This window comes from Myxine glutinosa, chromosome 7, assembly GCF_964187855.1.
Source record: "Myxine glutinosa chromosome 7, kmMyxGlut1.1, whole genome shotgun sequence".
NCBI lineage: Eukaryota > Metazoa > Chordata > Myxini > Myxiniformes > Myxinidae > Myxine > Myxine glutinosa.
In genome coordinates, this window is record NC_136267.1 from 153,279,400 (window position 1) to 153,303,770 (window position 24,371).

The 24,371-nt window shown below is 44.7% G+C and overlaps 1 protein-coding gene across 6 annotated transcripts in view; it reads right to left on the reverse strand.

The window, feature by feature from the left end:
* The window catches only part of LOC137431750 (poly(rC)-binding protein 3), a 340,441-nt gene that overhangs the window by 296,719 nt on the left and 19,351 nt on the right, over positions 1–24,371 (reverse strand). For 5 of the 6 annotated variants that reach the window (XM_078782431.1, XM_078782427.1, XM_068123431.1 and 2 more), the window contains exon 1: positions 10,675–10,798. The exons of the other annotated variant lie outside the window; for it this stretch is intronic. In XM_078782431.1, coding sequence (XP_078638557.1) covers positions 10,675–10,779 — 105 coding nt within the window. In that variant the 5' untranslated portion in view covers positions 10,780–10,798. Of the gene's footprint in view, positions 1–10,674; positions 10,799–24,371 lie in introns of those variants that run through there. 6 annotated transcript variants of the gene reach the window in all.

Genomic DNA, 24,371 nt, shown 5'->3' on the forward strand with positions numbered 1-24,371 from the left:
AACAGTGACTTCAATGAAGACACACCTGATGGGAAGCGGACACTCCATGCTACAGCCTGGGCACTCTACCAACGACGGGAACATGCACCCTCCACAGATGAACATAGAACACTGACACTACATGACTGAAAGGCCAGACACCGCTCACTCAAGGTTCTGACTGCTCCAGACTTTGTTCCTTGCCAAGCACCAAACAAACAATCTGCCACAGGTACCACGTATAGCTTCAAGACACGGTCAAACCCAGATGTCACCAAGCCGTACTCTGCGACGGACACAGTGTGGCTACTTTCACGCACAATCATGCGAACAGCTGAAGCTGAGGACGTACAAGACGACATCATCCCACCAGATGACCAGCTGCAAGCTGCAGAACCCCAGCATGCTGACCCTGTTGGGTCACTCGTCCACGATCCAAAACAACCACCTGGCAGTAGGATCAAGCATCACGATATCCCAACTTGGACAGCCTACAACTCACTGCTCTCCTCTTCGAAGCCTCTGACAGAGGTCAACGCCCTGCCATTGGTAGCAGCACCAGCCCATGAATGGCAAACACTGATAACAGTCTTGAAACAGACACAGCAAATCAACTGCATGGTCATGGGTCCCGATAGGAAGACAGTGATCACCTTAGACATGGCCCTGTATGAGCGAGCCAAACAGCTGGAGATGACCAGAGATGACTGCAAAGGCAAGTGGGTACTGCGACTAGGGGAGATGCACACTGTGATGGCTGCACTGAGGGCTGCTGGGAATGCCATAGAGGACAGTGGTCTTGACGAGGCTTGGTCTGAGGCTGATATCTATGGCCCAACAACGACCAGACAAATACTGGAAGCCAAGCACATGAAGAGGGCTTTGGAGGCCCACATCACCACTGTCCAAGCCCTCTTCGACCTCTATGTGGACGAATTCTTCCAAGAGCATCCCCATCTGAGGGGCCCATGTACCCAGTCAGCACAACAGGTTGCCCAGAGCTGTCATCTACACAACCGAGAGGAGATGACAAGCGCGCAGAACAACATGCTAGCTGTCCTCGAGTCAAACGAAGTCCTGGAGGCCATGGCAAAGTTTGATGAGAGGAAAGAAGCCAAGAGTCCACTGTTCAAGTTTGTGCGACGCTACATGCGGATGATAATGCTGATATACACATTCATCCGTGCCACCCGTGATGGACAATTTGAGCTTCACCTGTCTTCACTGGATGAGATGTGCATATACTTCTTTGCACATGACAAACAGAAATATGCCAGGCTGACTCCCCGGTACCTTGCAGAGATGAAGGCCCTGAAGATGACAGATCCAGGGATCTACCAAGAGTTCATGGATGGGAACTTCAGTGTCCATAAGAATGAAATCCCCTTCTGTGCTGTAGGTGTGGACCATGCACTGGAGCACATCAACAGGATCATGAAGGTGACAGGGGGTATTGTGGGCATTACCCAGAATGCCAGTGCCCGCGAAAGGTTCTTTCTGACAGCACCAGAGCTGAGTAGGCTTGCTGAAGAAGCCTGTCAGATGGCTGGCTCACAATCAGCTACACGCAAGGAGCACCACGACCTATCAACCACAGTCTGGGCTCGGCAGGAAGACAGCATTCGTCGACTGAAGAATGTGATCAGAGAGTCCATGAATCCCATGACGCATGAGGGTGAAGACCTGACGACTATCATCACCAAGGTGGTGATGCCAGCTGAAGTACAGAAGGATGTCTGCAACCAAGATGAGATTGGTCAGAAAGCGTATAACACGTTTGTTGCAGAGCGCATCAACACAAATGAAATCAACCTTTGGGCCAGAATGGGAAAGGTCAAACTGAAGATGTGGAAGAGTGCCAGGAAAGCTGTGAAGCACAAACTGGCAGACAAGGTTGTAGAGCTGAAAGACGACAGGTCACTGTTTGCGCGCATGCTGATCGTGGCCCGCTCACGACCAGAGATCAACTTGAAGGATGCCATAGGTCAATATGAATTCACCGCGCTTCCACGAACCCTCTTTGCAATGGCTGGGACACTACTACCATGCACAGACAAAAGCAAGCTCATGGGCATCCTAGAAGATCTACCCAATAAGTCAACTGGCACTGGTCAGCAGCCAGACGACGACAATCCTGAACATACTCCACCCCCTCCCAAGAAGGTGACTGTCATAGATGGCATGGCATTAGTGCAAGCAATGGGTAAGCCACAATGGGTCAAAACATGTGCCCAGTGGGCTGGCCATTTCAATGCAACACTGGACTGCAAGACCAACGGGTATGATGAAGTCCACCTCGTGTTTGACCGATATGATCTGCCAAATTCACTGAAAGAGGCCACACGGGAGAGGCGCCAAGGTGGCAAGCCGCCCACTGCTTACCACGTTCAAGACAGCACCCCGATTGGGAAACTGACAGCAAAACAGTTCCTGTCGCACACCAACACCAAAGATGAGCTAACTGTCTATCTGGCAAAGAAAGCTCTGTGTCACTTTGAGGGGACTACCAAGGTCTTCATCGTCACTTCAAGGCAGGATGTCTTCTCCAACTGCATGGATGTACAGCATCTCCGTAGCTCCCAGGAGGAGGCTGATACGAGGATCTTTCTTCACAGTCTAGATGCCGTCCGAAGAGGTGCAACACAGCTGTACATTCAGTCACCTGATACTGATGTATTCATCCTAGCACTCCACCGGTACCATGAACTATGCAAAGACACATACTTCATCACGGGTGTGGGGAACAAGAAGAGGCAAATCTCACTGGAACCAATAGTACATGAACTTGGTGTCAGGAAGGCTGCAGCCCTACCAGGATTCCATGCATTCACGGGAGCAGACCAGACTGGTCGGTTTGCCGGCAAGGGAAAGCTCACATGTTGGCAAGCCCTCAATAGGTGCTCTGTTGAGGTGGTATCTGCGTTTCATGACCTTGGGGCCTCTGAGGAGCTGAGAGCTGACACAGAAAGTGACATTGAGGCATTTGTATGCCAGCTGTATGAGCCTCGTACTACAGTTGTGGATGTGGGCAAGCTGAGGTGGAGACTGTTTACCAAGAAACAGCTAGAGGCACAGAAGCTGCCACCAACACGGGGAGCTTTACATGAAGCCATTGCTCGTGCACATTTCCAGGCCATGGTGTGGCATCAGGCTGATGTACCGGACCCCCAGCTTCCACAACCAACAGAACATGGATGGAGAGCAGAAGGAGATCAGCTGGTGCCCATCACAACCAAGGACCCTCCAGCCCCAGCTGCCATCACACATCTAATCAAATGTAACTGCAAGAAGACCCAATGCATGTCTCACTGCTCATGCAGGTCTCAGCATCTCAACTGTTCTGAGATGTGTATGTGTGGGGCAGATGAAGAGGTGTGTGGTAACACGGGTCAGGAGCGCCCCATGGGAATCGATAACACTGATGATGAGGAGGATGGAGATCCTTCAATGTAACAATGAACACTGCCAACTAAAAATATTGCACAAAGACATTATAAGTGTACATTTGAACACTAAAGTCCAGCCTTTATGTGATTTAGAAGTGAAAATGATGGAAAAAAATATATATATGTGTTGGCATAAGTGCGTGAAAATCCAATATGGCTGCCATAAGAACCCTTTTGATCATATGTAGGTGTATAAATGTGTGTTTATTGGATTAAGTATCCGCAAATATGTACATTTGGACACCAAAATTAACACTCTAGGTCATTTAGAAGCCAAGATAATGACAATTTCGGTTTTCAACAAACGCCATTTTGATAATCCAAAATGGCCGCTATAAAGAACTTGAAAAAAATGGAGACATATTTTTTCTACAACTTCTATCATCCCTAAAGACAACCCAACCAGTGTCCACAAATTAACATTTGAATTCAACAGGAAAACATTGGCCCCCCCACTAATAACTCGTCCATAACCTTTTTAAATATCATGTTGTATATCGCTTTTGGCCCAATCTCTCAATTGTGAAGAATCACTTGAAACATTCTGTGACCCGGATCCGGATTCAAATCTTCACTGAAATTGAACCAATTCTTCCTTCTCACACACCCAACCTCTCCACCAAATTTCGTCCAAATCTGTTCACAACTTTTTGAGACATCTTGTTCACAAACAGACAGACAAATAGACAGGGGTGCAAACATAACCTCCATCCAGCTTCTGTGATGGAGGTAGCAATGCAGTTAAGTCGATAAAACTTTCGTTTATGTACATTAAACAGACTTAAATACACAAAGTCACAGAAACTGAATTTACAATAATGCACAATGCAATGACTTACGAGTTTCCATTTGTTCGAGGTTGGTGTAAACATAAAAGGTGAGCATCGTTTACGAAGAAGCAAACACTTTGTGTGCACAACCAATAACAGGTTCACTTACAAACAATATTCGTTTATATATAATTATGCAGGACAGACCCTCCCCCACCCCCTCAAGCCCCCAGACGACTCTTGCATCACAATTGCATTATGAATATGCATTTGGAGAGTGAATTTGACCATTTAAAATCACCTTTATTGTAATTCCCGGAAAATTTGAGTATCTGGTGCAAGCAGTAATACAGGTAGGGCTGGTAGGCGTACATGAAATTCCATTACAAACACCTAAATTGTATAATTTAGATTATTTTAGTTCATTCAGAGTGGGATACAAATGCAAAAATCTATTGCCAGATCATGAATGTATGATGTTGTTTGACAACATTGTTTAAGTCATTTCACACCTCATAGCGCATCCGTCACTCCAAGTGCTCTGTGTTCTTGAGCAGTGGAAGCTAACATGTCTGTACACATACTCAACTATAACGTCACTCGGTATAATGCAAACTGGTATGGTTTTGGAACACACTGGGGAGGCACATCCAACACAAAGGAACCCTGGAGTTAAGATATATCTATCGTACAATATTTTGTTTAGTGAGGTCACCTCACCCCTTGTATCAGTGGACAGGGAAATGCATTGTGTTTGTATAGCAAGATTCCGACCCCATGGCCCCCATTGTAACTCTTCTTTTTCTAAATCCCATCCCTTCTTATCTCCCTCTCCCTATCTTTCCTCTCTCAATCTCTCTCTTCACACTTCTGCAGCAGCCCATGCATGCCTTGAAGTATTCAAACATCACACAACAACCACACACAACATTACAAAACCACTGTACAAATCAAACAAGAAACATTACCAGGTAGCTCACAATAGCACAGTTTAAAGAAAAACACCATATATGGGTGGAATTGACCATTGACCCCACTGCAGTACCATGGGCTCGCCCAATGAGAACCGCATGGCAACGGGGGCATGCCAATCAGGATCTGCACAAAGAGCTGCCAGTACACAGACCATGCCTTTACCGAGGGCTTTATTAGGCTGGAGAATTCCATGACCAGGGCTGGTACGCATCCACGGAGTATCCCGAGAGACAAACAAGCCATTACGAGAGCAAGCAGTTGCGAGAGCAAGCCACTGTGGAAACAAACAGACTAGTGTTGCGGAGCGAGAGCTGACAAGCCACGGAGTTTTTCCCTGGACATGCCAGCAACACACTGACCCACACTCCCTCTCTGTTCCTATTTCTAATTTCTTCACTTGAAATGCATGAGAGCATTCAACAATTGCACCCTCGACCCATTCAGGGCTGGGTTAACAACTCACATTCAGAATTTCCTCTGTCGCACCACTAGCCTTCACATGCACTTCTCCCCACACGTCGCACCACATCATCACCCCCCTTCTTTCTCCCCCTACCATCTTTTCACGTTGGGACCAATGTAAGCCCTCACATTTATGTCGGGTGCTCGAGGGGTCACCAACAAGCCCCACCTTCTTCATCTCTTTCCGTCTATCTCTCTTTCTTATCTCAAGGCTAACCCCCGCAATAGCAGGGAAAATTGCCTTAAAATGCCTGTTGTGTGTTGTTGTGTCTCTTTCTTATCTTGTTTCCTGGAGTGACTGAGATGCCTGTCCATGCAGATTCATGTTAACTTGGCTGACTAAGGGGCTTGTGTGCTTAAGGGTAAGACCTTTCTTTGTGACACTTTGCGACTGGTTTGCCCATAAATAAGTGTCATTTTGGCTGTTATAAACTTTCCAAACTGCCCAATCATCTTTTTCTTCATTAGTTAGACCTAAATAGTGGATAAATGTGAATAGTGGATGGGAATTTTGCCCCGCAGTTATGCTGAGGTTTGGCCGGAGCCAACATCCCACTTACAGTATTGCTCAGCCATTCTTCATTGACAGTAGTGGAGCATTGAGAGAAAAGTTCCGCTACGTTGAGAGCATGATGTCGGGGGATTAATTTTCCGGGGAGGTAATGAGGGAATTGTACGTGAGGACCCTACCAAAATGAACAACCACAAAGTGTCCATGGATGATGAGCAACCTGTCATGCTGTGGAGTCATTGCGTCTCGTAGGATTCAGTGTCAACGGTCGGGAAGCGGGTCCGAGAAGCACTTCATAACCTGGACCTGCAAACCCATAACAATACCAAAGGCAGGTTGAACAGTTTACGTTTTGTGTCCCACTGATAGGCCGGATCTGAATCCAGACCTCAACCACATAACTAAACTAATTGGCTTGTTCTTGTCACCTAACCAACTCATCCACCCTTAGTTGGGTCATACGTTGTCCATAACTTATTGAAATATCGTGCTATATTTATTTTTTGCCCTATCTCTCAATGGTGAAGAATCACTTTAAAATTCTAGTATCCAGGTCCATATCTGGATCTTCACTGAAATTGAACCAATTCTTCCTTCTCCCACATCCAACGTGTCCCCCAATTCTTTTCCAAATCCGTCTTCAACTTTTTGAGATATCCTACTCAGAGACAAGCAGACAGAGCAATTTTTTTGAGATATCCTAATCACATACAGACAAACAGACATACAGTTAAGTGAAAAAGTAAGTACACCCCATGTAAAGTTTTGACTTTTTCAACATATTTCAACATACAGCTATTTGATCCTCATTTCAACAATATTGATAGATAAAGGTGATATAATATAACAATTATCATTAAACATTTACATTTTGTAGTCCATTGTATAATTTAAATATACATAAATGCAAATTTCGCATGTGGAAAAAGTAAGTACACCCTTGGCTCTAATAGGTGGTATTGCCCCCCTTTCGCAGAAACAACCTCAAGTAGGCGTTTCTTATAACTGTCTACCAGTCTCTGACCGACTGGGAGAAATTTTTACCCACTCCTCCATGCAGAATTCTTTCAGCTGTGCGATGTTTGAGGGGTTTCTTGCATGCACAGGTCGTTTCAAATCCCCCACAACATCTCGATGGGATTTAAATCCGGGCTTTGACTTGGCCATTCCAGAACCCTCCATTTCTTTCTTTTCAGCCATTCCTTGGTGAATTTACTGGTAAGTTTAGGGTCATTGTCATGTTGCAAGGTTCACCTTCGGTTGAGCTTCAACTTTCCGACAGATGGCCTCACATTATCCTCAGGCACCCTCTGGTACAATGAAGAATTCATAGTGGATTCTATGATGGTGAGCTGCCCAGGCCCTGATGCAGCAAAGCTGCCCCAAACCATAATATTTCCACCACCATGCTTTACAGTTGGTATCAGGTTCTTGTGGTCAAATGCTGTCTTTGGTTTTTGCCAAACATGTCTTCATGTACTGTGGCCAAATAGCTCTACCTTTGACTCATCTGTCCAGACTCCAGAGCACATTGTTCCAGAAGTGCTGGTCTTTGCCTAGGTGTTCATTGGCAAACTTTAGTCTTGCCCTGATGTTCTTTCTGGACAGCAAAGGTTTCCCCCTGGCACACCTCCCATGTAGATCAAATTTGTGCAGCCTCTTTCTAATGGTAGACTCATGCACTTTGACATCAACAGTGGCAAGAGCAAGCTGTAGGTCAGGAGATGACATATTGGGGTCCTTAGAGACTTCTTTCAGCATCTTGCGGTCTGCTCTTGGGCTGAACTTGCTGGGGAGGCCTGGCCTGAACAAGTTGGCAGTTGTTTGGAATCTTCTCCACTTGTAGATGATCTTCCGGACAGTCGAATGATTTATTTCAAATTGTTTGGAGATCTTTTTAAATCCCTTCCCAGACTCGTAGGCATCTACAACCTTCTTTCTGAAGGCCTCAGAGAGCTCTTTTGATTTAGGCATGGTGATGCCGCACACTTCATCAACAAAGAGCAAACCAAACTAAATGTCTGAGGTTTAAATAAGACAGGTTCCTCCAAGATCCTCCATAACGATGTTCTAATCATTTGCACCTGAGCTGGTGCACCTGATTCGAATTTTAGGTATTTGAAGTAGTGATAAATATAGGGGTGTACTTACTTTTTCCACAAGTGAAATTTGCATTTATGTTTATTTAAATTATACAATGGACTACAAAATGTAAATGTTTCATCATATTTGTTATATTATATCACCTTTATCTGTCAATATTGTTGAAATGAAGATCAAATAGCTGTATGTTTAAATATGTTGAAAAAGTCAAAACTTTACATGGGGTGTACTCACATTTTCACGTGACTGTATATGGGTGAAAACATAACCTCCACCCACCTTAAGTGGCGGAGGTAATTAACACAAAATTCCCAGACATAGATGCGTTAAAATAATCCAAGGCATGACAAACTCAGATTTGTCCAAGACTAAGATACACTCTTTTGCCATTTTTCAACAGTGTCTCTTGACTTCAATGCATATACTCCATTTGTCCATCAGACTGTCTATGTTGGTAAAATATAAGTTTGGAGATCGGTTCTCAAAAGATGCTCAAAGCCCCAGTCTTGAATCGAATTGTAGTCTGTTCAAAATGGGCCTTGTGCACAGGTGCATTATTGTCAAGGAACGGGAGCATACCTTTGGTCAACATCACTCAGAATTTTTTGTTGATCAATCGCCTCACATGAGACTGATGTAATAGAACCTCTTATTGTATAGGTTTGTGAAGAAGATAGTCGATCAACAGGATTCCCTTGGTATCCCAGAAAGTCGAGACCATGATCTATCCAGCTGAGAGTTTCATGTGAAATTTCAGGATGATCCCTTGTGCTTTAATGGCATCGATTCAGAATTTGGTTTGATCATCCTGTTTGTGAAGCCACTTTTTGTCATCGGTTATCTGATGAGTGATACAATCGGCTTGATCTGCTTTGAGCAGTTCGAGTCTCCTGTGTCGTATTGTCAGCCATGATGTTACGTCTCAGTCGGTACTTTTCCAGTTTGTACAGTTCTTCTTCGTCATTGGCTGAGGGCACGGCTGTGCCGCTGATGGAATGCCCTCTGCAGCTTAGGGCCGGAATTTGGAATTCGGGAATGATGCTGATGATGGCTTGCCTTCTCTTTGAAGACACCGTGGAATTTTTAACGTCTACGAACTAATGCTAGCAGACAGGATAACCATCCAAGGGATGGTACACGAACCACCTTTAGAGGCCTTTTTTCCCCGCAGAGCGGGGGTTGGCCTTTTTTGGGGCACATTGGTCCCCTTTTTTGAAGCAATGTTTCATGTCCGGATGCCCTTCCTGCCACCAACCCTGTTAGTCGCCTCTTGCGACACACAAGGAATTACTGACCTGGTACTCAATTTGCCGACCTCGGAAAGATGGTACACGCACTGTAATATCACCCTGCATGTGAAACCCATGCTAGATAGCTTTGAGGTGAGTGTGCGTACCTCTAGGCCATCCTGCCAGCACTCTTTATACAGTTGGCTTATGTTAAGCCAAATAAATACCGCGTATTCCAAGGATCATTTATCTGAGCAAATAATCACATTAAGTGAAGGTAATTAATATTACGATGAAAATAATAGAAACATTACCTTTTTAAAATTGCATCATTACACTAAATGGTTACAATACGCTGAATATGTAAAGCATGCTGTAAAGTAAATGTAAAGCACGATTCCTAATGTGATGAAATTCTCCGATTGGCGCATTACAGACGGGATGTGGAATCACAAATTGTGACGTCTCTCGGATATTTGTTACGCTTGGTGTCCTATCTGCTAGTATAAGTTGGTGGACGTTAAAGATCCCAAGGTGTACCTTGTGAGCAGTAGGGAGCTGTTTCCGGCACTCTGAACAAATTACTAATTCCTGCCCTGACAACCCCTGGAAGGCAAAACCATCCAACGTAATCCTTGCCATGGGGTTGCTGAACATGGCTTTGGGTAAAGTGCATGAGGGAGAGGGAGAGAGGGAGAGAGGGAGAGAGGGAGAGAGGGAGGGAGGGAGAGAGAGAGGGAGGGAGAGAGAGAGGGAGAGAGGGAGAGAGGGAGAGAGGAGGAGAGGGGAAGAGGGGGAGAGGGGGAGAGAGAAGAGAACGAGAGAACGAGAGAACGAGAGAACGAGAGAACGAGAGAACGAGAGAACGAGAGAACGAGAGAACGAGAGAACGAGAGAGAGAGAGAGAGAGAGAGAGAGAGAGAGAAAGAGGGAGAGGGGGGGGAGGAAGAGGGAGAGGGAGGGAGGAGAGAGAGGGGAGCAGAGAGAAAGAGGAAGGAAGAGGGAGAGGGAGGGGAGGGGGAGGGGGGAGAGAGGAGAGAGAGAAGGGTGAGGTGGTCTTTCTGTCTTCTACCGACTCCTTTCCGGGCGAGCACCCCCTGCTCTATCTGTGCTCTGTCCCTCAAATACTCCTACAGGTCGCACAAGATCTGCCAGCAACCCTCTTATGGTGAAACTGCCAAAATCAACTCTCTGCTCACCTTCACTCTTTTATTCCTCTTTTCTCCCACCTCTGGAACAAACTCCCTCACTCTCTTCAATCCCACTCCTCCCTCCAGTTCTTCAAAACAGCTGTTCACCACCATCTCACCTGGAAAACAGCTGTTCACCACCATCTCACCTGGAAAACAGCTGTTCACCACCATCTCTTGTCTTCGCCCATCCAAAACCGTGATCTTTTCTACCCCCGTTAATTCACCCCAGATTCTTTCTTTCTTTTTTTCTTTTTAATCCCAACTTCTTTCTTTCCCGGAAGTTCTAGCAGTGTCCATGTGTTTTATACCTTTTCTAGACATTTATTATACCTTTTCTAGACAGGACCCGGTACCACCACTGACCATCACTGTACATGTAGTTCGTCGTAAAATATATGAAACAGATTTCCAGACATTTATTTCACTTTATATACTGTTATAGAAGATAATTCATTGCAGCGCTACAGTGCATTGATTTATGTTTGCTTATGGCATCATTACTAACAGCATTATTTTTTCCAGGTTCTGAATGGACAGGTATAAAACGGAAAGGAAAGAAAAAGAAAGGAAAGAAAGACACACACAATATAAACTGAGCATGTTGAGCAGGTCATGACCATCAAACAACACGAACAAAAGCACAAGTGCAATTAAACAAGACACAATTAAAAGTACAAGACTTAATGCTCCAAATAAAATTAAAATACACATAAAAATGAATTTTGAATGTCTTCAGCAAGGTCATTATGGGATCAATAAAACGGAAAAATATTTGGAAAAGCCATAATGAGAAACCCGTGCGTTGCCAGCCCAACATAAGAAAATAAAAGAAGAGATTTGCTGAACAGCATAAAAAATGGTGTTGATCAAGGTCGAGCTGCATGTGTTACGGATTCGTCACTTCCGTTGTTGTGGTTTTTATTTGACTGTAAATATTTTTGATTCCATGTACTATTATTGTTGTCGTTAAAGGAAAATAGAGGTTACTATTTTCAAAAGGTAAAAAAAGTTAATGTTTCAAATGAAACCGGAACCGGACGACGATGAAGAGGAGGAGGAGGAGGAGGAGGAGAAGGCGGGGCGAGAGAGTCGGACAAGAAGCCTAGTTGCTTCGAGGTCTGGAGCGAACGATTGGCGAACGAGAGTCACGAGTGAACTTTCGGGTTTCCCAGGAAAGGGATTCCTGCAACAGAGTTGTTATCGCTGTGACAGATCAACCTGCGCGTCAGGTTTTGCGGTCGATTCCGAGGAGAATCATCGTAGTGCCATTACGCCTCGAGAACGGGCCGTCGGCCATTTTGACTCGCGCGCTTTGCGCGTCGCTCAAGGTTTTTCGCTTCGCTTTAATCATTGTCACCGCATTCAGACGTGGATCTGGTGTGTGTGTGTGTGTGTGTGTGTGTAACGTGGCTTTTGCGTGGGAGGTCTGCGGTTTGCCGATTGGGAGCCGTCGTGCATCCATACCTGAAGGTGTGATTTCCCCGTTGCTTCTCGAGGACACCTTCGCCCATCTTTGGCAGGGTAACTGCCAACCCAATGGGATTCTGGTCTCGATACGACATCGTTCTGACGATCGCTGGAGCGGATCAACTTTGGCTTGACGCCGGAATCAACTTTGGCTTGAAGCCGGGAATATAGACATTGGGAATGCTCTTCTTTTCGCTCACTTGGAGCACAGTGAGTTATATTGTACGAACCTGATGGTACCATCATAGGAAATATATATTGGTTGTACAATTGATTACTATTGTTGTTGTACTGTTATTCTTGTGTGATCTTAATACAATATTTGTTTGTTGGTAACAATTGGTGTGGCTTCACCATTGATCTTTGACATACAGAATAACACATCTTTCTGCCGTGACCCCTCTCGGGGCTCGGAGGTACACCGTGACCGGGGTTTGGGGAGGAGCACGTAACAGAAATTGGGGGCTCGTCTTTGCTGATAAAATTCCCAAATCTCGTCCAGGATAGAATTCCCTAACATTCGTCCGGGATAAAATTCCCTAGTATTCCCAAAATTCCCAAATTTGGAATTTTTCTAACATTCCCAAATATTTCAAAAAAAAAATTGAAAGTTTTTGTGTGAAGGTTAACAGGTGTTAACTGATAGTCACCATGGTGTTTGACGCAGAAAAGTTTGCGGCGTCCCCTAATGAGGCACAGTTCCAAGCGTTAAAAAGATTGGAACTCTTGATATTGGCCAAACATTTTAACTTGGAGGTCCGAATTAATATGAAGAAAGCAGAGATGCAGACATTGGTGGTAGAATCTCTGGTGGGACAAGGAACATGGAAAGAGGTAGCCTTGGATTGGTTACCCGAGGAAAAAGAAAATGTGGAGCTCCGGAAAATGGAGATGAAACTGCAGAGCCAGGAAAGGTTAAAAGCAGAGGAAAGGAAAGCAGAAAAGGAAAAAGCAGAACAGGTACGAGAACTTGAGGAGAGAAGAGCAGAGGAAAGGAGAGCTGAAGAAGAAAGAAGAGCAGAGGAAAGAGCAGAGGAAAGGAGAGCCGAAAGGGAGTTAAAGGAACGTGACATGGAGTATCAGAAGGAACTTAAACTCAAGGAGCTGGAATTAATGGGAGAACGGAGAGTAGTATCCATGCCGGCTAGTTCGACAACTAGTCAGAACACTTGGGATGTTGGTCGGCATGTGAGGCTGGTTCCACCCTTCAATGAAAAGGAGGTAGCCAAGTTTTTTTTTTACACTTTGAGAAAGTGGCTCAAATGCTAAAATGGCCTGTGGGGTCCTGGACTAGGTTAGTGCAAAGTATTCTGGTGGGTAAAGCTCAAGATATTTATTCGGCTTTACCGATTGACCAATGTGCAGATTATGAGATCTTGAAGAAAACCATTCTCAAAGCCTATGAATTGGTCCCTGAAGCTTACAGGCAAAAATTCAGGAATGCCAGGAAGAGGGAGAGTGAGACCCATGTGGAGTTTGCCAGAATGAAGGAAACCATGTTTGATCGGTGGTGTGACTCGAAGGGGATTGGGAAAGACTTCAACCTGTTGCGACAATTGATCTTGGTGGAGGAATTCAAACAGTGTGTCCACGCGGACATTAAAGTACATCTGGATGAAAAGAAAGTACCAGAGTTGTATGAGGCAGTAACCGTGGCAGATGACTATGCCTTGACACACATGATGGGGTTCCACAAACCTAACTTCCCGCCTAGAGTTAGCCAGGGGAGTTGTGGTAAATCAGGTGCAGAGAACAAATATTCATGGAGGCGGCCTAGAGATGACTATGGGAACAAATCTGATACCGCGAATTTTAGGGATCAGAAGACTACAGTTCCAAGACAGACTTATCTTCCAGGGGGCCCGAGGCAGACCACGACTTTTTCCTACGGGCCTACTTGTGCTTTTTGCAAGAAACCTGGGCATTTGATGTCCCAATGTTACGACCTGAAAAGGAACAAGTACAAAAAGTTTTAATTAAAACAAAAGCCGCGTCGATGTTACACAATGACTAGATGCAGCTGTGCCTATAACGTCGATGTTATAGGCACAGGACATTCCTATTGATTCGATTACTTGATGTTATTTTTGTGCAAAGTGAAAATATATCTCGGCAATTTCCCGTGTGTGGCGACGAATTTTTAATATATCTCGGCATTTTCCCGTCTATTATTTCAGGCGGTGTATGACTGACCATGCCGCGATTTAAAAATATATATATCTCGGCAATTTCCCGTGTGTGGCGACACGTGAACGAAGCTATGCTCCTCTCTCCACATTATTGTGACGACGTATAAATTAAATATTTCATCGTGACGATTGTCATCAAATGGACGAATTTTTAATATATCTCGGCATTTTCCCGTCTGTTATTTCAGGCGGTGTATGACTGATCATGCCGCGATTTAAACAAAATATATATATCTCGGCATTTTCCCGTCTCTTATTTCGGGCGGTGTATGACTGACCATGCCGTGATTTAAAAAATATATATCTCAATGGACTTGAAGTTACAGGCCTTTGAGAATTCATTTCGTTCTATAAAGGGCAACTTTCATCGGATTTTCTTCCCGTTTTTTTTCAACCGAGTCTAAAACTATGTTAGCGACTGTGAAAAATGAAATGATATATCGAATTTGATTTGAAATAAAACTGTGTGAGAGAGGAAGACACCACGGGCCTACAAAACAGGCCTCAAAGCTATGCGAGTTAATAAAATGGTGGATATTTGTTTATATGAAGGGTCTCCCAGAATGGGTGGAGCTATGGTTCCCAGAATGGGTGGAGCTTTGAGGTTTTGTCTTCTCTGCAAGAACAAGAACAACAAGAAGAAGAAGAACAACAACAACAGCAGAGGGCACTCTATGAGCAGCGTCTGTGACGCGGCTAAAAATCAGGAGCTGAGTCAAACTAGTGCAACTCCGAATGCATTGGCTAATGCGAGAAATCGTCCTTGGAGGACAGTGCCTTGTGAAGGTTCCCATGCCAAAGTTACGGCATCACAAAACGACCTTGTTCCAGAGGGTTACAAACCTTTTATTTCAGAGGGGTTTGTGTCACTGGATGGAGACTTAACGCACCAGAGACCTGTTAGGGTATTGAGGGACACAGGAGCACATCAATCTTTGATGCTTGAGGGCATTTTGCCATTGTCAGAGAAGACGGCAACTGGTGTTAGTGTTCTTTTACAGGGGATTGGTGGCTATGTTAAAGCTCCACTTCATGTCATCCATTTGAAGTCTGATTTGGTGTCAGGACCGGTCACCGTAGGTTTACAAGCCACTCTTCCTGAAGAGGGAATCTCTTTTATTATCGGGAATGATTTGGCCGGTGGTCGAGTTTCTGGTAATCCAATGTTGGTTGAAAAGCCCAGTATGGAAAATAACACCGCACAGTTAGAGCAGGAGATTCCGGGTATCTTTCCATCCTGTGCAGTGACTCGTGCTATGGGTAGGAAGCGCTCTGAAGAGAAGGAGAAGGAAGGCGATGTGGATTTGGGTTCCTTAGAGGTATTGGAGGAAAATTCTGAAAGTGGTAATTGGAAAGGGAGTGACATCAAGGAACTTAAGGAAAAGGTGGCATCTGGAACCAAAGAGGAAATGGAGTGTCCGTCGGAGACATCTGGGAGCGAGGTTGAGCAAACGGTGCTGGTCCGAAAGAGACTTGTTGAAGAACAACACGGAGATTCGGAGATCCGGAGTTTAATTGGTAAAGCCGTTACAGAGGAAGAGGCTATGAAGATACTTGTTGGTTTCTTCATGAAACGGGAAATACTCATGAGAAAATGGAGACCACCGTAGGTGCCAGCAAATGATGAGTGGAAAGTTCATTACCAAATAGTGGTGCCACCGCCGTACCGGAAGGAGATATTGAGTTTGGCGCATGAGACACCTTTGGCCGGGCACCTTGGAGTGAACAAGACCTGTGACAGAATATTGGTACATTTATTCTGGCCAGGATTGTGACGTGATGTAGCGGAGTTCTGTAAATCTTGCCATTCTTGCCAGCTGGTGGGAAAACCTAATCAGAAAGTCCCATCCGCACCTTTAAAACCCATTCCAGCTTTTGAAGAGCCATTCAGCCGTGTCATTATTGACTGTGTAGGCCCTTTACCTAAAACTAAGGCTGTACATCAGTATTTGTTGACCATCATGTGCGCTTCCACAAGGTTCCCATAGGCAGTGCCTCTTAGAAAAATTACTGCGGCAGTTATTGCGAAGGCCTTGATTTAATTTTTCACTTTGGTTGGCCTACCTAAGGTCATCCAGTCTGATCAGGGTTCCAATTTCATGTCAACGCTTTTTCAGCAAGTGGTACACCTGCTGGGAGTGGAGCAAGTAAGATCAAGTACTTACCATCCCGAGAGCCAAGGGGCCTTGGAAAGGTTTCACCAGACATTGAAGAATATGATCAGAATGTATTGTTTTGAATGTGACAAGGATTGGAATGAAGGATTACCCTTATTGTTGTTTGCTATGAGGGAATCCGTTCAGGAGTCATTGGGGTTCAGTCCTTTTGAACTTGTGTTTGGACACGCAGTGCGAGGACCGTTGAAATTGGTGAAAGAACAGTGGCGACAGGAGGAGTCACAGTCAACAGTGGTGGAGTATGTGTCAACGGTTAGGCACAGATTGGCAAAGGCTTGTGAAGTTGCGAGAAGAAACTTGAAAGTGACACAGGATAAAATGAAAGTGAGATATGACAAGAAATCTCAGGTAAGAAATTTCAGTCCTGAGGACCAAGTGTTAGTGTTGCTTCCTGTTCCAGGTCAGCCACTTCAGGCTAGATATTTTGGTCCCTATGCAATCGAAAGGAGGGTTAATGAAACAGATTACGTGGTGACAACTCCCGACCGACGGAAAAAGCGGCAGCTGTGTCATGTCAACCGACTGAAGAAATATTATGAGAGGAAGCCTGTGGAAGAAATGGTTCCTGTCTCACCTGTCGTGCCTGTAGTCGGGGTGCAAGAGAATCCAGAGGTTGAGGCCGGGGTGATGTTTGATAACTTTGATGACCAGGCTTGTCCCAGATTGACGAACACAAAAGTGTTGAGTCATTTAGATGAGAAATTAGGTCATTTGACGAGGGAACAACAAGGACAACTATCCCGCCTAATTTTTGAATTTGCACATTTGTTCACAGATGTACCTGGTCGTACTGACCTGGTATATCATGATATTGAGGTGGGGGAAGCCACTCCTGTGAAGCAACACCCTATCGGATGAACCCTGTGAAGATGGAGTATCTTCGGAAAGAGGTTCAGTATATGTTGGAGAATGACATCATCGAACCAAGCAGCAGTGAATGGAGCTCACCATGTGTGTTGGTTCCAAAACCCGATGGCAGTTTTCGCTGTTGTACGGATTTAAAACGGGTTAATGCAGTGACCAAGACCGACTCATATCCCATTCCGAGGATTGATGACTGTATTGATCGAATAGGCCCAGCTATATTTGTAACTAAGTTTGACTTGCTGAAAGGGTATTGGCAGATTCCTCTTACTGATAGAGCCAAGGAAATCTCGGCTTTAGTCACACCAAATGGGTTGTATCAGTACAAGGTTCTTCCCTTTGAATTGAAAAACGGGCCTGATACATTTCAACGGCTGATTAATAAGCTTATTGCAGACCTTGAGGGGGTGGAGGCTTATCTGGATGATGTCATCATCCACACTATGACCATGGAAGATCATGTTAAACAAATCCATGCATTTTTCAAGAAGCTGACCGAGGCAGGGTTGACCATCAACTTATCTAAGAGTGAGTTTGCAAAGGCACAGGTGGTGTTCCTAGGCCATGTAGTAGGTCAGGGTCAGGTGCAACCGGTGACAGCCAAGATAGAAGCCATTGATCACTTCCAAGTTCCAAAAGGGAAGAAGGAGCTTATGAGATTCTTGGGTATGGCTGGTTGGTACCGGCGGTTCTGCAGGAATTTTTCTGATATGGTAGCCCCTTTAACGAATTTGCTGAGGAAAGAGACCAAGTTTGTTTGGGATGACAAATGTCAGGCTGCCTTTGCCCACGTCAAAGCAATATTAATGAGCTCTCCTGTCCTAGCAGCCCCGGATTTTCAAGCACCTTTCAAGTTGGCCATTGATGCAAGTGATGTGGGGGCTGGCGCAGTTCTATTACAGGAAGATGACGATGGAGTGGATCACCCGGTGTGCTACTACTCCAAAAAGTTTAACAAACATCAGGCAAATTATGCCACCATGGAAAAAGAGACCCTTGCTCTCCTGCTAGCGCTTCAGCATTATGAGAGGAAGCCTGTGGGGAAAATGGTTCCTGTCTCATCTGTCTCACCTGTACTCGGGGTGCAAGAGAATCCAGAGTTAAAACTCTTCACTGATCACAACCCCTTCACCTTTGTTCAAAAAATGAAAAATAAAAACCAGAGGTTGATGAGATGGAGTTTGGCTTTGCAGGAGTTCAACTTGGAAATTGAGCATGTAAAGGGCAGGGACAATGTCGTTGCTGATGCTTTGTCCAGAGTGAACTAACTTTGGAAATTCCTGTGGGTTGTTTGGAAGTTTTGTTGCTTTATTTTGGGGAATGTTAATTATTGTTGCTCACGTGAATTGATAATTTGGGTGTGAGTTTTACTTTTGTTTGTTAAAAGAGTTTTTGCCTGCAAAGAAAGTTTTCACGATGTTCAAACTTTCTTTCTTGAGGGGGGGAAGTGTTATGGATTCATCACTTCCGTTGGTGTAGTTTTCATCCACTGTAAATATTTTTGATTCCATGTACTATTATTGTTGTCGTTAAAGGAAAATAGAGGTTACTATTTTCAAAAAGTAAAAAAAGTTAATGTTTTAAATGAAACCAGAACTGGACGACGACAAAGAGGAGGAGGAGGAGGAGAAGGCGGAGCGAGAGAGTCAGACAAGAAGCCGAGTTGCTTCGAGGTCTGGAGCGAACGATTGGCGAACGAGAGTCACGAGTGAACTTTCGGGTTTCCCAGGAAAGGGATTTCTGCGACAGAGTTGTTATCGCTGTGACAGATCAACGTGCGTGTCAGGTTTTGCGGTCGATTCCGAGGAGAATCATCATCGTGCCGTTACGCCTCGAGAACGGGCCGTCGGCCATTTTGACTCGCTCGCTTTGCGCGTCGCTCAAGGTTTTTCGCCTCACTTTAATCATTGTCACCGCATTCAGACGTGGATCTGGTGTGTGTGTGTAACGTGGCTTTTGAGTGGGAGGTCTGCGGTTCGCCGATTGGGAGCCGTCGAGCGTCCATACCTGAAGGTGTGATTTCCCCGTCACTTCTCGAGGACACCTTCGCCCATCTTTGGCAGGGTAACTGCCAACCCAAAGGGATTCTGGTCTCGATACGACATCGTTCTGACGATCGCTGGAGCGGATCGACTTTGGCTTGAAGCCGGAAACAACTTTTGCTTGAAGCCGGGAATAGAGACATTGGGAATGCTCTTCTTTTCGCTCACTTGGAGCTGTTACGGATTCGTCACTTCCGTTGTTGTGGTTTTCATCCACTGTAAACATTTTTGATTCCATGTATTATTATTGTTGTCGTTTGAGGGAAATAGAAATTATTATTTTCAAAAGGTAAAAAAAGTTAATGTTTTAAATGAAACCGGAACCGGACGACGAAGAAGAAGAGGAAGAGAAAAAAGAAGAAGGCGGAGCGAGTGAGTCGGACAAGAAGGAGCCGAGCTACTTGGAGGTTTGGAGCGAACGTTGACGAACAAGAGTCACGAGGGAACTTTGGGTTTCCCAGGAAAGGGATTCCTGCGACAGAGTTGTTATCGCTGTGACAGATCAACCTGCGTGTCAGGTTTTGCGGTCGATTCCGAAGAGAATCATCATCGGGCCGTTACGTCTCGAGTACGGGCCGTCGGCCATTTTGACTCACGCGCTTGGCTGGTAATTTTGGTGATATGTTGTATATATATACAATATATAAATATATATATATTGTAATATATATATATTGTAATATATATATATTGTTGCGGATCCGGGGGTCGGCGCTCCCCTTACCAAGGGGGGTTAATCCCCTTGTCTTTTAAACTGGCCGATCCCCCAGCCCTGGAAATTATAACGCTCCTCCGCGGGCGACATTGGCCAGGGTGATTGGTCAAGATGGATTCCCAAATACCTGCGTGCCAATCTCTCCGCGAAGCAGGGAAATAACTCCCGCTCGAACCACGGACAGGTGGAAATTGCCGAGCGGTTTAGCAATCCGCGATTCGAGCCGTTAGCAAAAAGACTAACCCAATTCTGAGCGATTGGCCAAATTGTGCCACCGGTACTCAATTGAGGAAATCACGAAAGCGATCGAATGAGAGGAAACCAAAAGGTAAGGAAGAACAAATATGGTTTATTTATTACACTAATAAAAGAGGAAATGAAAGAAGGGCATGTACAAGAAGAAGAACAAAAGGACACAGGGCAAGCTTATACACTCTTAATTAACACGCCCAGGACAACACAAACAGACTTACACAAAAGGGGAATAGCAGGAAGGAAGGTCCAAGCAGATGGGCCAGCGTTGGCTCCGGCCCCGGTTCACGCTCCACTCCGGTCCACGCTCCACTCCGGTCCACGCCCCGGTTCCGCGGCGAAACCCGGCAGGCAGCGCTGTTCATTGATTGTTGAACGCGAGCGGACCGTAGTTATTGGGGTTCATTAATCGGGGAAGGAGGCTTTGAACATTCCTGACGCGCTGATGTTCGGCAGAAGTCCCAGCTAAAGTTGTTCGTGCACGCAGCTCTCACGCCAGCTCTCTCTCTCTCTCTCTCGCTCCCGTCTCATCTCTTGCTCAACTCTCGCTCAACTTCAACTTCGTAAGTAGTCCCACGCGAGCGCTTATATCACACGCTCGCGTATCAAGCCGCGGTCTTTTAGGACACACCCACCGGTAAGCTCGCCTTGGCCCTGGCTAGTCGCGAGGGCTCACCGACCCCGCCCCTAACAGGGCTACGCCTCGCTCCGACAACTCCTCCCCCTTTTTCTCCGCTCTGACCGCATGGTCAATGGCGTCTTGAGCCAGGCAGCGAACGCCACTGGCAAGCAAAGGAACACAATTTATAACTCCTCCCCCTTCTTCTCCAGCTTGACCGCGTGGTTAATGGCATCTGAAGCCAGGCAGCGAACGCTACTGGCAAGCAAGGGAACACAATTTGGAGGGAGGCAAGCCGCAAAATGAACGGGATTGAACAAGGGGCCTAGGTTATTTGATTAATGCAACGCAGAGTCAAACTATTGAAAACACAGCCTTGACTAAAACACATACTAATGAAATAACTGAAGAAGTTCCTATGGTGTCCTACGTGTTGCAACATGGACTAACTAGGGTGCGACCTTTGACCTTTAGAAGATGGGGATATTTACAGGGAATTATTTACAAGGCTTATTATTTTACAAAGTGAAGGTTCTAAAAACCGCAACAATATATATATATATACATAGTATATAAGTATACACATATATACATCGTTACATTTGTGGGGGTAGATGATGGAATCCCATAGTAAAGATAGGATCATAATTATAGCATGGACTGTGAATGCGTCGGAGAAATCTCGATGTATTTAAGTGGGGAAACTGAAGCTGAAGATTGTTTATGTGTCTTCACACGAGGGGTGAGGCTGTGTTAACTAGTTCGTGATTAAGGTCAGTTTTCCCCAGTATGTGATTTCCCTTTGTTGCCTTTCCCTATGTTTTTACCTCGACAAGGCCAGAAATGCAAAGCCTCCATTTAACCACAACAACCGTCCACTGTATGCCGACAGAGCCCGAACATTGCCGAACGGAGAAAGCCCCACCTCCAAAAGAGCAGTGCCGGCAGGCCACAACCCCAAAGTTCATGATTGGCCGTGGAAGCATGGGGTGGTTCGGTGGAACTCGGCGATTAGTCAGTGTGATGGGAACGAGAGACGTTTCTAGAGAGAAACGGACTTTGGAAAGGGAGCTGGAGATTCTTTTGTGGGGGCCATTTTTTTGGTGCACTGTTTGTTGACCGGAAAAAGAGGTGGAGGAAGAGCCGATCGTGTACTTGGTGGACCTGGGTGTGTTGGCTCGCAAGGAAGCGTCGTTACTGAGGAGCGGGCTTATTTTAGCTGAGGATAATGACTGTACCTGAGTTGTTGTGTTTTGTTGTGTGTTAAATACTTTACCGCACCACCAAGTAATTCAAAACACCTCACCACCACGAAATTGAAAACACCTCACAGCCACAAAATTAAAAACACCTCACAGCCACGAAATTAAAAACACCTCACAGCCACGAAATTAAAAACACCTCAAACCACGAAATTAAAAACACCTCACCACCACGAAACACGAAATTAAAAACACCTCACAGCCACGAAATTAAAAACACCTCACAGCCACGAAATTAAAAACACCTCACAGCCACGAAATTAAAAACACCTCACAACCACGAAATTCAAAACACCTCACCACCACGAAACACGAAATTAAAAACACCTCACAGCCACGAAATTAAAAACACCTCACAGCCGCGAAATTAAAAACACCTCACAGCCGCGAAATTAAAAACACCTCACAGCCGCGAAATTAAAAACACCTCACAGCCACAAAATTAAAAACATCTCACAGCCACAAAATTAAAAACACCTCAAAGCCACGAAATTAAAAACACCTCACAGCGATGAAACACGAAATTAAAAACACATCACAGCCACAAAACACAAAATTAAAAACACATCACAGCCACAAAACACAAAATTAAAAACACATCACAGCCACAAAACACAAAATTAAAAACACATCACAGCTACGAAATTAAAAACACCTCACAGCCACAAAATTAAAAACACCTCACAGCCACAAAATAAAAACCACAGCCACAAAATTAAAAACACCTCAGCCACGAAATTAGAAACACCTCACAGCCACGAAATTAAAAACACCTCACAGCCACGAAATTAAAAACACCTCACAGCCACGAAATTAAAAACACCTCACAGCCACAAAACACGAAATTAAAAACACCTCACAGCCACAAAACACGAAATTATAAACACCTCACAGCCACGAAACACAAAATTAAAAACACCTCACAGCCACGAAATTTAAAACACCTCACAGCCACGAAATTAAAAACACCTCACCACCACAAAATTAAAAACACCTCACAGCCACGTGATTTAAAAACACCTCACCACCACAAAATGAAAAACACCTCACAGCCACATGATTTAAAAACACCTCACCACCACAAAATTAAAAACACCTCACAGCCATGTGATTTAAAAACACCTCACCACCACAAAATTAAAAACACCTCACAGCCACAAAATTAAAAACACCTCACAGCCATGTGATTTAAAAACACCTCACCACCACAAAATTAAAAACACATCACAGCCATGTGATTTAAAAACATCTCACCACCACAAAATTAAAAACACATCACCACCACGAAACACTAAATTAAAAACACCTCACAGCCACGAAATTAAAAACACCTCACCACCATGTCATTTAAAAACACCTCAACACCACGTAATTCAAAACACCTCACCACCACGTAATTCAAAACACACCACCACGTAATTCAAAACACCTCACCACCAACTAATTAAAAACACACAACCACATAATTAAAAACACCTCACCACCACATAATTATAAATACCTCACCACCACGTGATTTAAAAACACCTCACCACCACGTCATTCAAAACCACCACCACGTTATTAAAAACACTTCACAACCACAGAAACAAAAGTTTGAGGGAGTCATTAAGTGACAACACAGACACTGCCCAGATATGTAGATATATAGATAAATGACTGTACCCGAGTTGACATTTTGTCATGGTTTACACCAATCATAATTCAAACAATTATTTTGCACAAATGTATCTATATAATTATAAAATTGAAATCTTGCGTGTTTGTGTGTAACATTCGATCGGTCCGGGGGCGTGGCTTACCCCTTTGAGAGAGTAGTAATATCCACCATTTTATTAACTCGCATAGCTTTGAGGCCTGTTTTGTAGGCCCGTGGTGTCTTGCTCTCTCTCCCAGCTTTATTTCAAATCAAATTCGATATATCGTTTCATTTTTCACAGTCGCTAACATAGTTTTAGACTCGGTTGAAAAAAAACGGGAAGAAAATCGCGCCACGTTGATATACGAAAATACACCGCCTAAAATAACAGGCATACAGTATATATCTTCGTTATTTCATTCAACATTATTACCCGGAAGTAAAATATGTTTCAGGAAATTACCGAGAGATATTTCT